Consider the following 14,615-nt stretch of genomic DNA (forward strand, 5'->3'; position numbering starts at 1 on the left):
CCTGCACATGTTGAAATATCTGTAATTTGATGCACTACACAGCAGAAAAGTGAAAGTGAATGTGGCTTAAAAGACAAAAATGCACCTGAAGACTACCAACAATTTTTTTCTAGGAGATTTAAACACAGAAGAAACACTACATAGTCTACTCCTTTAAATTCTATCATGAAAAACTGTAACGGAAGAACAACTTTAAAGAAGAGAAACCTAACAAAACCTAACAAGTGAATACTTAGAAAGCATTAACAGCATACACTGTGATAGCTTAAATATCCCTCCTTTCCTCAATCAGTTAAAAGAAAATTCATAGGCAACAAAGTGTTATAACAATATTGGCTTGTCTTTTTACATTTACAGAACATTTTTTGTAAATTATTTTTAAATAACAACAGTATTGAGCACTGAGTCAAGATACAACCAGCAGGAATCAAATACTCTTAAGCTGCTTGACTGGCCGAATAGTTGTCATTGTTCATACTTACTTTTGAAAGGTGATGTTCAGATGAAAATCCCAAGCCATAGACTGTATTTGCCCTGCTGTCTGCCCATTGGCCAAACTTCTGGGATGTTTTAGTAAACGTCATGTTGGGGGTGATAGTGCTATTTATTATTGCCTGAAAAAAAAGTAATAGTTGTAAAAAAGGGGTTCTGTGGTTTTGATTTTTTTTTTAAAAACTACTCAATAATTGAAAATGTCAGTATCAATCATAGACAAGTATCTGTGTATGCTGAATGAGACAAACCTGCAACTAGGGAACAGTTTTCTTCTAATTCAATCACAGCTAAAATTACGAAAGCATATATTGGCATGCATTCTTTAAAAGGAGCAAAAGGGGGGAGGGGCACCTGTTTGCAATTGCAAGCAGTCATTTAATAGTTAGCAAGTCTAAAAAAAAAGTCCTTTAAAGCATCCACATAGGCTAATGAGATCAGAATAGAAGAACTAGCAAAGTCATCTTTTGTCTCACAAGTGTATTTCTTTGTCCCCTAAAGCAATGCCTCTCAAGATCCACTGTAAGCTCCACAGTTGCATTCCCCCCATTGCATATGCAATCCTCACTGGAAAACATGCAATAAAACAAGAAGCACAATTTCTTTTTAAGTTTCTGTATTGCAATAATCTGTTTTTCATTTATACACACACAAACATGACTAATAGTGACAGGGTCATATACCAACTACAGAAGAAGAGCTACTCTTAGAATAGATTTTTCTTCTCTAGTTCTTGCTACATACAGGATAGAAGCAGTGCATCTTCCAGCATACAACTTCTGCTAATGTAAACAAAAAACTACAACTATTCAATTATATGCTGGTTCCACTAAAACCAACTAAAGTTTTACCATGAATTTCAACAGTATTTTCATCACATTAAAGTTTGTCTAACATATTCTAAATCTGTGATGTGGAACTGTCCAGTTGACTTAAAGTATGCCAGGATAAAGTCTTATAATGACACCAATGGGTTCCATTTAACTAAAAAAATTGATGGTTATTACAGCTTATAACCAGACAATATGAACAAGAAAGACTAGCCATAAAACCAGATATGTGTATTGGAAGTGAAATGCAGGCATGCTTTTTCATCTGTCTGGTGCTACTAAGAGTTTCAGACACATTTGTTAAATAATTCACAGCCCTTTTCACAAAACACTGGTTAGTAGGTGCTTTGTAACACCCATGTGAAAGAGAATGTCCTTAAAACTTCCCAGAAAATAGCATACACTGTGAGCAGAAGAGTTCAGGAAGAATCTTTCTTACATACCAGTTATTGTGCTCCAAAGGTTATTGTCAATATGGGTCCTTACTGTCTCACACTACAGAGTTGGGAATCTTTTGAACATCAGTGTGCACATGCTTTGTTCTGCTCCCATGAAACCATAACCCCTGCCTTAGCCCCAGCAGTGCAAAGCCAGTGATTACTGTAGAATCCTAGAGCAGCAACAAAATTCACAGGGTCCAAACCAACTTCTCTGTTGGAGATAGATAGAAATCTTAATTTTATTCTTTGAGTAGCAGGAACTGGACTGATGCATAGAGAATAACAATATTTTCTCAGGATGGTGACAGTGAGAAACTTCAACATCAGAGAGACCAAGTACTGTTCTCCCAAGCCCGAGATCTTCTAGAAGTCAAATCCAGCCTATACTATTGTGTGAGATGGCCTTCTGGATGGATATTAGAGTAGTTACAGAGTTTACTTAGCATCCTTTGCTTCTGCTGAGATTTGGGTAGCACTGGAGCACAGCTACCATCAACATCAAATTTTCTCTGAATTCTACAGGGCAAGCCTGAAAAATTTACAGCTGAGGGGCCAGCTAAGCCCACAAACAGCTTTCATGTGCATATGCTGATTCTCAGATGAAGTGGGGGAGAGGAGTATTGCAAGAAAGTTCAGAAAAATACATTGTATCGCAACATGTAGAAAGGCAAGCAAAGATACTGCAGCACAGATTAATTTAACAAAACTGGCATCTTCTGCAGTGGCTTTGGCAGCTCCATTATGCTCGCATTAAATCGGAAGAGCAAATCTGGATGTAGCTGAGGATATCAAACAGGCAGTTCTCTCTGATAACCTTTGCCTCAAAATGCAAGTTTTGGCTACCATTGTGAACAACTCCTGGATAATTTCATAATGCCTGAAAGCTTACATTTGAATCAACAAGCCTCATCAGGTCAGGGACAAGATTTATTGTGTGACTAGAGACTGAAGAACCATCTCCAGAATTAATTGTCCATAAAACTTCTCCTCAGATTTTCATATAGGAGGAGCTGGTCAGCAAAGTCACTGCTAATTCAGTCATCCTCCTTTCTTTAGGTATATGGTTGGGGGCCCAAATAAAGCCAGCAGGCTTGCACTTGCACCAAGGCCTCCAACTGACCTCATAGGAAACAGCTGTCTATGCCATGTAGGACAGAAGAGAGAACATGAGAAAGCAGAGGTGGACTTCTTAGAAAGGAGGTGTTCTAGAGCTCCATTTTTCTTGTATGCTTCTTGTCTTCTTGTGTACTGTTAGCGCTTGGAAGCCCTCCTTTTGAAATAACCTGGTGGAAGCCCAGAACAGAGCTGTGCAAGTTCACTTAATGCTCAATCTCTCTTGGTGTGGAAGCTGTCAACAGTAACATGTTTAAAATTAATTATCCTGGGGACAGTGTAGAAGAGTCTTCCTCCCAACTCAAGCTCTAGCTATGTTGTCTCCTTGCTTAAGCCCTAGTTCCATCCATTGCTTGATAAATTTGAACTTGTATCACAGATTTGAGAGTGCAGGTAATTGTCACAGATGTAACTTTCTCAGTGCAGAAGAGGACTCTGAGGACAGGGACTTATGACCTCCAAGAAACAGGCAGCTTTAAAGCCTGCAGGACTGGCATTTGCTGCAGTGACAGTGGCATATCTGGTTGCAAATTAACCCAGTATAAAACCTTGGAGAAACCAACCAGTTTTCAGCTGAGACTGCTCACTGCTTCAGCTGACCACAAGGGCTGGCTGCACAAGAGAGAACCTAGAACAGGCTTCCTGAACCAATTGTTCACCCAACGTATCATGGACTTGTCTAGCTGTATGCTGGACATTTTGTTCAGAAGGATACTGTGAGAGACAGTATCAAAAGCTTTGCTAAAATAAAAATAAATAAATAAATAAAAACCACACCACCACATCTACTGACTTCCCTTGGTCAACTAGATGGGTGACCTTGTCATAAAAGGAAATTAAGTTAGTTAAACAGGACTTTCCCCTTGTGAACCCATGCTGGCTGTGACCAATAACCTTCTCCATAATTTTACCAGGCACTGAAGTGAGACTGACAGGCCTGTAATTACCAGGGGCTTCCTTCTTACCCTTCTTGAAACCTGGGACAACATTTGCCAGCTTCCAGTCAACTGGGACCTCCCCAGACTGTTGAAAAATAATGGAGAGAGGTCCCGCAATAACATCGGCCAGCTCTTTCAGTACCCTGGAATGAATCCCATTGGGCCCCATAGACTTATGCACATCCAGCTGGAGCAGCAAGTCTCGAACAAGTTCAGGATCGGCTGGGAGTTTATCATCCCCCCAGTCACAGTCTTCCAACACAGGGCTCCGGGGATCCCAGGGCCCGTCATCGGTGTTAAAGACAGAGGTGAAGAAGGCATTAAATGTCTCTGCTTCGTCTCTGTCCCTATTTTTGAGGTGACCAACCTCATCAAGTAATGGGACAATGTTATCTCTGATCCTCCTTTTGCTGTGAACATATTTTAAAAAGCCCTTTTTGTTGTCCTTCACAGTGCTGGCCAGCTTGAACTCTAATCAAGCTTTGGCCACACAAATTTTCTCCCTACAGTGGCAAACATCATCTCCATAGTCCTCCCGTGTCACCTGTCCTTGCTTCCAATGTCCATACACTTTCCTTTTCTGCCTAAGTTCTAGAAGGAGATGCCTGCTCATCCCAGCTGACCTTCTGCCCCACTGGCTTGACTTCCGACACTTTGGAATTGCCTGCTCCTGCGCTCTTAAGAAGCGACCAGCATTCATGGACCCCAATACCTTCAAAAGCAGATTCCCAGGGGACCTTACTAACTAGCTCCTTCAGCAGCCTGAAGTCTGCTCTCCCCATATCCAGGGTCGAAATTTTGCTGGCAGTTTTTCTCCTATTGCCAACAATTTGAAACTCAACTACTTCGTGGTCACTGTGACCAAGACAGCCACCAATCACCACTTCGCCCATGAGTCCCTCTCTGTTTACAAACAAGACCTGTGCTTACAGGCCTTACTTAAAACCTATATTAGCATTAAACACTTTAATGTGTGACTAGTTTATTTTACAACAGTCATTAAAATGTAAAGATCATCTATTACAATAACACTGATGGGAGACTTGACACAGAAATATGAAGATCATGTCTTAAAAATGTCCTTTTGTTTTCAAGAAGAAAGATTTAATGATGTTCGGACAATCAGTACAGAAGTTAAATTTTATCCAGGAATCCTACTGGAACCTACTGACCTAAAGAGGGGGAAGGGTATGGGACAGAAATGGGATTATCACTCAAATCTCAAGTGTATCTCTCTCAAACTTTCCTTACTGCAGTCTAAGTGGACATACACATGAGTTGTCATCACTTACTGGCTTACTGCTCAGCACCTGAGCCACTGTAACTGAGCAGCAACATGCACGTCATTCTCTACAACGTACAAACCCACAGTGTGCTGTAAACCCCATCAGCATAGAGGTTTACAAGTAAACCTAGTTGGATCATGCACTTTGAAATTAAGAATGCTTTATATTTATATTTAGCCCTTTGTACATACTACATTATGTGTGTGCAGACATGTTAAAAAAGATGGGGCTATAATTAAAAATAAAAAAAAATTCTCAGGGAATTATGCTGAAAACCTCCTAAAAATAGTCCCCCTGCTATTCACCTGTATATGTTTCAGAGCAATGTTGTGATGCCTAAAACAATGGCTTGCTCTTAATCATGATTTGGATCCTAGATCTTAGACATATAACGCTTGGATGAAAACATTATTAGAATTGCAGCAATCACAGAGAGAGTAAATAAAAGTAATAGATTGCATTATCAATATACCTTGCAATAGTACTGCAAGTGCAAAGGAAATGCTGCAATAGACAAAAGAGCAAATAAATAGGTTAACAACTGCTTGACAGTGCAACTCAGCAGCCACTTTTCAAGAGTTGCAGCTTCGGACAAAGGCAGAGGAACCCCATTGGATACCAGAATAAGGATTTTGTAAACTGTGCAGATCAATTAAGATGCTACAGATAACTAGTAGCTTTGATTTCATACAGCATCTAGTCCCAATCCCAAAGTCTTTTATAAACAGTCACGCAAAAGGTATTTTAATTATTTGACAGAATGAAAAATCATTTGAAGGAGTGCTGAGAAGGTAAGAAACAGTCAGAGTTAAACTTGGAAAAAATTGGTAGGCTTTGATACCAGAGTCTCAGTCACCTAAAGTAGTATCATATAGAGATCTTTAACAGAAAATTCCCATATACTTCTGTACGATAGAAACTCTCCTTCCTCATTTAAAACATCAATACTCTGGATTTAAAAAAGAAAAAAAAGAAAACAAGCAGAGTAATGTTTTTCAGCTTTCAATAAATAGCCAAGAAATCTCTGTGAATACTGCTATGATCTAACAGAGTATTTTAGTTCCAACCATCATGAACTGACACATCTCCATAAGTTGCAAATTAAAGTATCTCGAAAGGATTATAGCTTTTGATTACACTCTGTGTATCTTTAATGTCCTTATTGCAGAGATTTCTTACATGCCATTTGTAAAGTTACTGTTTTTATACTCACTTGGGGTAGAACCTAAGGAACAGTCAAAATATTTTCTCCAAGTCTTCCAAATTAATTTCTTAGACAAGGTTTCTTACAATAGCAGCTCAACACATTATCTTTCCTAATTAAAAACAAACAAACAAAACCCACCCTCCAGAAAAACCAAACCCAACCCAACTGAGTTTTGATAAAAGCTTACCATGGAGAGCTTTATTAGGAAGGAATCACCATGTTCTCTACAGCAAAAAATTGGAAGATTACATAACAGAGAGGATTTACTATGTGATTACGGGCACTAAACAGATGTCCTTCATAATGCTGAAGCCAATGATATTGATAACATCATTGAATGCAGAGATGAAAAAAGGTTATTGTAACCCTATTTGTACTTTTTAGTGCACCTCACAGGGAATGCCTTTTTAGACTGCTCAAAATATTAACTAAGTAACAGGTCATTGCTTAAATTCAGCAATAGATTTATCAAAGTAAATATGAATGCATGGAAAATAGTATTTTCCAATAAACACTTAAAATATGTAATGAAGCAATGTAACCATTTTAACACATCAGTAATCCGTTACTCAGATAATGACAAAAGCATCTGATAAGATACATGAAGGACATCAGACTAGAAAATAAATACAAAAGTTGATCAGCAAGCAAGTTCTCTGAAATAAAGCTTACCTTTGAGCCATCCAAACTGATTATCCTGTAGACATTTCTTGTGCTGTCATAGAAGTAGGACACAGTAACAGCATGCTTGCTGGTGGGAACCCAGTTCTTCTTAGTGTTTGGGTCAATCTGGAAGACATGAGCTCGGGTGCTGAAGATGGGTTGTTCCCTGAAGTATAGAGAGTAAAAGTCATGAATCTGATTTGTATGTAATATTGTTGCACACAAGTTATCTGCCAGTTGTGCCCACTGGGATGTACACATTTCACTTTGCATGATAAATTTTTCCTAAGAACTTTTGTATGTGTTGCTGCATAGAGCAGATAAGTGCATTAATATACATATGCAAGCAAAATGCAAGCCTTCTAAAGCAAAAATCAGCACCCAGCTGTAGAGTCAGATAAAGACAGCCATCTCTAAATATAGATTCAGCCCTGTCCCATCACCTCCCCAGCCCTCACCCTCCATCTATCCCTTTAAACTAACTGGCATCAATACATGTGTAGCTTCATCTCATTACACTGCATGTTGCAGAATGTGTACTACTTCAAACCCCCATCTTCTCAAAAATCTTTTAATACTCTGATTATTCTAATCAATCTTAGGCCATAATCTGAAATTGAACTGGCTGATTCAATGAAATTATTATTCTAAAACTAACATTAATTAGGGTCAGGAACATGTGTTATGAAACCCTCACTCTTTGGAGCTTCACATCTGAATGTTTTCATAGCACCACTAAATATGTATAACATACATGGTTCAAAGTTAACTGCTTAGCAAATAAAATTACGTAAGGTAAAAAAAATTACTGTACTTCAGAATTTACAACTTATTTTTCCCCATGATCATTACCAAGACATATAGTATTGCATAGAAATCTAAAAATATTTTAGTATCACTAAGATAGTTGTCAGTTTAAATTTAGCTACATTTTACTGACAAGTAGATTGCTGTATTCTTCAGGGAATGCTGCCATCAAAACCCAAAGATATTAAGTACTAGAATTTTAAGTTGAGTTTAACTTTGTAGGTTTTTGAACTCTCTTGTTTTCTCCCATTTCCAGGATGTGAAGAAACATATCCTTTGTCCCTGCCCTCATCTCCCTTTAAGTAAGAGGTAAGTTCTTAATAAATTTTTCTGCCCAAAATAAAAGCAAAAGAAAAAATTAGGATTTTGGGTACTCATAGTCAAAGGGTTTCAATCTGGCCTCATTACAAAGGGGTACATGTGAACTCTCAGAAATCTCTCTACTGCTTGGCAGCGAGAGCAGCTGAGACCAGTTGCTTTCAGCAGCAGAATCGTATTACTCAGCTAGGAGTTAAGGCTCCTTGAAGCCCATCTGCCAGAAGATGAGGTGTTCTCCTATGCTGAATGTTAGAAGTGATACAGAACAGACCAAAGAGAGCACTGTTTCAGTGAAAGCTAAAGGAGGAGGAAGGTAGGCCAAGGGAATCAATGCACATGCTAGCCCTCCATACAAACGTCACTATACCCTCAGCACCAACTCATCTTCTCCTTCTGAATCACCAAGCTATAGGAGGTTGGGTAACTGTTTTCCTGATCCCAATCCCTTGCACAAACACAAAGGCTATGCAAAGGTGACTTTTATAGCCCTTTTGTTTAACATAACCTTTACACTAATTCTTATCACTCTTTTGAATCTCTACAATTACTTCTTCAGTCATACCTAAACTTTAGTTCTTGTCTTCAATATTAGATACATTTTCCATTTACCTCCCAATTAAGCATACCCAAATGTAATTTGATGCATGTTACCATAGTGCAACCAGTTCTTTAACTCCAGAAAGTTAAAGAGCCCATCAAAACAAAAGTCTTGGAAGCCTGACAATTATTTGGATGAAGATTGACATTGGAAGGAGAAAATAAAGGCTCTGACCACATTAACTAGAAAGACAAAAGAACTGAATCCAAATCATAGATGTGTGGTTAATGAATACACATTTGACCAGAAACGCTATTCAGTTCTGTCACAGTACAGTATATCACACAACTGAGGCTTTCAATATACCATGGGTTAGGATTTTCATATGTAAAAGGTAGGCAAAAACTATACAACTAAAGCAAGTGGGAGTGTCAGTAGAAGTCCAATTGTTCAGTCTTGAGATGCTCCTCTCCTGCACTATCAGCACAAAAATCTTCTATAGCCCCAGCTAAACAGCCTCAATTTGTTTGATGAGACATCCTGCATATTCCTGCTGATTGCTCAGCAGTGTTTCGCAAAGACAAACGAGAGCACTTTGCAGGGCACGTATTTGTGTCTGGCATAGACATTACAGTTAGGTACAGAACAGCATTAATAAAGCTTACCTGCACTTTTTTAATCACTTCTGATAAACTAGAGTTACAGTCTTTTCTTTCCATGTTTTAACTGAAACTACAGTTTTGCTGAATAACAAGCTGTCTACACTCTGTGGCAAAAAACATAGCCACCTTCGTTAAACTAGTTGGAGAAATCATGATTTTTCCAAATTACTGGAGTAATTAGGAGTTTTTTTCCAATAACGATGCTAAACTTCAGATGCCTCTAGAATTAAACCAACTAGAATACATTTTGACACTTGATGATGAACATTTATACTGATTATTTCTTCAAACAAATGGAAGTTACACACCTTATGTCTACAGGATGAAATGTGTTATAGAATCAATCACTGATTTGCCACTAAAGCCCTTCCAAGTTACTGTACAATTAGGTCATCTGTACTTTTCTGTGGCAACACACTATAGAGCTACTTAAATAACTTAAATTTTAGATTTACTAAAACATTCAGAAACAAGCAAAAGTTAATATGTAAAACACACAAGATTTACAACTTCAGCTAAACAATCTTTACTATGAGACTTTGTTTTTTCCATTATCCACACAGGACGTGATGCCCTCCCAATCTAGAAGTTTCAATTAACTCAGTTGAAGTAGTATTAGTTATATTAAATAGGAGAGTAGTTTCCTTTTTCCCTTGCTAAGTGTTCAGACATATATATATAAAAAATATAAATGTACTTGTGCCTATATAGAGTTGAGAAAGAAAGAAGAAAAGAACAACAAATAAGAAAAAACAATCCTGTAAAAACAACTATCAGTTCCTTCTTTTCCCCTTTCAGCTTTCTCTTACCGCTCCTTCACTACCACAAAGTATTTAGCATTCATTAAAAACACTAATAGGAACTAAGACAAGAACTCATCACTAATTACAAAGAGAAGCACTTCATTTTTCCAGAAATATCCTGATGCTGAACAAAAAGAAAAAACTAACAGAATGCCATAGTAACACAGTTTGACTATTAGAAATGTCTGCTCAAGCATGGCAGAAACATTAAGGCTAATATGCTGTTGTTCTTAATTCACTTTGACCATTGTAATGTTGAGGTCTAATGCAAACTAAAAAGTAGTAAGTGCTAAGTCCTCCTTGACTTAAGTGGGAATGTGAGGACTACAGAAGGATGAGAAGTACCACTTAAGGAGGTAGAGTCACACCAGTTTATCAGATACAGAAATCCATTTATTGATATGTGATCAGTCCTAGGCTAAGCTTAGGAGAAAAGCCATTTTGTCATCTTAATACATCCTTTTCAAAAAAATGCAGACTATTGAATATAAGAACCTAAGGGTTCCTTTCTCCACATGCAAGATTGATTAAAGCTTTCACAAAAGCAGCTTAAGTTAGTACAGAAGGTGAGAAAGAACTTTCCTTGCTAATCCATAATTAACATTTGCTTTTAAAAAAAGTATTATTCTTTGATGTGTCTGGCACTTCCAGATCATGCCAACACTAGTGCTAAAGACCTCCTTCCTCTTACTTCTTTCCCCACACTGTTTACCATGACTCCAAAGTTATTTTCATTGCCATAATATCTACAACTTCTCAAGGCTGGGATTCTGTTGTCTTAGTTACTGTAAAAACAGTAAGGCCACTGAAAAGAAGGTATGACTTCTACAACATTAGTTGATGTCCTACTTGCCTCCCCTTTTGGTGTGTTAATGATGCTAAAAAAGTAAATAAATTACACACACACTCCCCATATCAGGATAAATTGATGGGGTTTTGGTAGTGAGGGTGCTGCACTGTGCGGGAGGAAGTCAGGGACTGCCCTGTGCAGACACAAGAACAGAGCAGGATTGGGGCTAGAGAAAAAAAGAGACACGGGGGCTGGAGCAAAGAGCTGCCCAAGCAGGAGTAGAGAGCAGACATGGGAGCAGGTACAACACTGAGGGGACTGTGGCCCATGGAGGAATTGAGAGGAGAGAAAAAAAAAAAGCCACCAGGCACTGACCACCATCTCTTGAGTGCCACCTGTGGCAAGGGGATGGGAGACCACGATGGGCACAGCAGACCCTGCCACGTGGCAGCCTGCACGCTCAGCACACATGCTCTGGCAGTCCCAAGGACTGCAAACTCTCTTGGTAGGCATCACACACAAGTTTTTGCAGGTAGTAATTTTGCACACAGTGAGTTCTGAGCCTCTATAATATCTATCATCCAAGGTGATTTCTCCCCATATCAGACAACATGAATCCCCTACGTGATCTCTCAGGCATTTGCTGATTAAAAGGACAAAGACCTTTTTGCTTTTTCAAAATGACAGCATACCAAGACTACAGCTTCCTCCCAATGCCCAGCTACAGTCTTAAAAAATACTCTCCCTGGCTTGTTTTTAAAGCTGTAGCAAGCTTTTGTTACTCTAAGCAGCTTCATGAGGGATCCATGAAAAGAAATAAGGAGTGTGATTAAACGTGCAGCTATAGTCAAAACTAATTTGTCAACTATGGCATCCAAACATGACCAATGGTTTCTCAGGAGTCTGAGTCAACAAGCTCTGTAAACACAATTCAAAGCAATAGAAAAACACAGAATTTTCCTTATTCCTAAAAATGCTCTGAAGTCTGATAAATACTGTATACGGTAGCTTGTGGGACAGTATTGCATAACATTGGCTTCTTGTTGTATGGAAACTGCTCTGAAATAAAAATCTTTTTCTGGACAGAAAGTGACTGACAACTTGAACAAAACATACTCAGCATACTTGTGAAATGAATACATCTTAAGATTTTGCTTTCTATATTACATGCATATAATAAGAACTTTGATGTCTTAAAACAAGCTTTGAGATAGTAAAAAAGTAGAAGCTACAATCGAACAACCAGATCGAAATCTCTCCCATACCACCAGCGGTTTATCTAGTTTTACACTTACATTCTTAGACTTACTTTTGCTGTTGTGTTTTTTGTTTGAGTCAGGTTTACTCATGGTCAGTAAAAGCTTAGGAAGTTGTTCCTAAAAAGCTTGGAAAGTTTTCTGTATTCAATTAGAAGTTAATACATATATGCACCTATTTACCTATAAAGTTCAATGCCTTAGTTTATAGAATATGTTTTATAGCTACATAATACTGCACAGAGCAGTGCCTCCAAGCTGTTTTCTAAACTGTTTTGTTCCCATTTAACAATCAGCTTTTAGCATTAGACCTTTGACCACTTCTGAGTTAGCGTACCAAGACAAATAATACCAGCAATTTTTCAGGAGCTGAGGGGAGGAAAAATAGGCTAGAACCTTTCATTAAACCTATAAGGTTAAGAAAAAAAACCCACATTTACCTTCACCAAAAACATCATTACATACTGTATGTTAGATTTTCAAGGATCTGAAGTTTTGAGCAACTGCAGTGTTTCAGCTTGAAATCAGATATCATGCAGTACTTAATGGACATAAGATACAGCAAGTCAAAATAAAAGTGGTTTAGTGATCTGCTCATATTTTCATTTCTATGAAATTTATGTTTTGTCATGGGTGATCAGAAGACAAGGCCTTGCTGATATGCCACAAGACAGCTGCTAGGCCTGCTGGCTTAATCAGCTTTGGCCAGCTCCAATACTTTGCTTTTCCGAGGGTAAGTTGTAGCCTATGTTTTTAACATTTATATTTATAAGTCTACAATAGACATTTTGATGCCCAGTATTGCCTATTTTTAGGAAGGAAAGGTTCAAACCCCAGCCCATAAGCTCTGTCCCTTCCCCTCCTCCCTTTGCCCACACTACAGCATCTACGCTTCATCCACGTTCGTTCTTTGCTCATTAGCTCTACTCTTACACATGAACAAGGAAGTTTCAAAGACAGTAGAAATACAGAGCATGGTTTGAAATAATTCCAATCCTATGAAATTACAGACCAGACTTTGAAAATACTGAAGAATTATTCAAACATTAGATTTTTAAAGTTCCTTAGATGTCAAATAACTTTAGAAGACAATGGCAAACCCCTCACTGAATTGATGAAATGGCTTCTAACATTAAAGGGTATATAAATAAACAAAAGCATTGCTGGACTCCCCTCTTTCTTAGTCAAACTGCACTGCACAATGGTGACACTAATGTTAAATGGACTGAGTCATGGCTGGTTTTAAAATCCAAATTGACTTAGTAGCTTTAGTCCGGTGAATGGGAAATCACAACATGTTCTAAGTTACTGTCCAAACTGTAAAAGTTGTTTACTATTGGAAATGATTCTGTGACTGGTTCATATAGAAGTCCCTGGAAAATATCTTACAGGAAAAGACTCCAGAGCAGTGATATTACTTCTAGTGAAGGAAGACAAGATTTTGGCCATGGCAACCTTAAATTATCATGTGGGTAAGTACAAATCAATGTCAGAAAAACAATCTGAGTACAGGGATTAAGGAAGGGAGATAGGCCTGTGGAAAACAGAACAAGAAGAGAGAATAAAGATGTAACAGAAATACCATGGTACCCATTCCAACAGAAATGTGACAGAGAACTTCATATTCATCCAATTTTATACCTGCATCATTTTGTATCATCCTAAAGAGACAGCATATCACACAATCCCACATGGTTAATTTAATAAGGAGTTGTTGGTGATGCTGGCAACCCCTTTTCCTCTTCTTTACCAAGTGTTTTTTGTTTTGTTTTTTAAGTATTTGTACAAATAGCAGAATTAATAAAAATTGGTCTAAAACCAAATTCTAAGTCGCGGTTGGACCTCCAGTGCCTAACAAAAGCAAACTTCCATCTGAAACCTTCCTGGCTTTTGAGGCAGAACATCTGACCCAACAGATTCCCCTGTGACTATTAGGAGTAGAGTGCTTGCTCTCTCAACAAGCACTCTAATAAAGTCTTTCCAACCTGGCTCTTTTATTTTATCTTTGATAAAATTCTCAGAAATCTGTTATCTTTGAAATGTTGTATTGAGTTTGTGTGGCAAGGTTTTGGTAGAAGGGGGGGCTACAGGGGTGGCTTCTGTGAGAAGATGCCAGAAGCTTCCCCCATGTCCAACAGAGCCAGTGCCAGCCGGCTCCAAGATGGACCCGCCGCTGGCCAAATCTGAGCCAATCAGTGACAGTGGTAGTGCCTCTGGGATAACATATTTAAGAAGGGAGAAAAAAAACCTGCTGCACAACAGCAGCTGGAAGAGAGGAGTGAGAATATGTGAGGGTAACAACCCTGCAGACACCAAGGTCAATGAAGAAGGAGGGGGAGGAGGTGCTCCAGGCGCCAGAGCAGTGATTCCCCTGCAGCCCCTGGTGAAGACCATGGTGAGGCAGGTTGTCCCCCTGCAGCCCATGGAGGTCCACAGTGGAGCAGATATCTACCTGCAGTCCATGGAGGACCC

At 38.6% G+C, this 14,615-nt stretch overlaps 1 protein-coding gene across 1 annotated transcript in view; it reads right to left on the minus strand.

The window, feature by feature from the left end:
- Positions 1-14,615, minus strand: part of LOC104015382 (homer protein homolog 1) — a 100,632-nt gene that overhangs the window by 70,210 nt on the left and 15,807 nt on the right. Inside the window, exons 2-3 of the mRNA XM_087762628.1 lie at positions 6,979-7,135; positions 483-614 (exon numbers count right to left, since the gene is read on the minus strand). Coding sequence (XP_087618754.1) covers positions 483-614; positions 6,979-7,135 — 289 coding nt within the window. The remainder of the gene's footprint in view (positions 1-482; positions 615-6,978; positions 7,136-14,615) is intronic.

The sequence above is a fragment of the Nipponia nippon genome, unplaced genomic scaffold (assembly GCF_047370975.1).
Source record: "Nipponia nippon isolate SJK-2023a ecotype South Korea unplaced genomic scaffold, ASM4737097v1 scaffold_26, whole genome shotgun sequence".
Lineage (NCBI taxonomy): Eukaryota > Metazoa > Chordata > Aves > Pelecaniformes > Threskiornithidae > Nipponia > Nipponia nippon.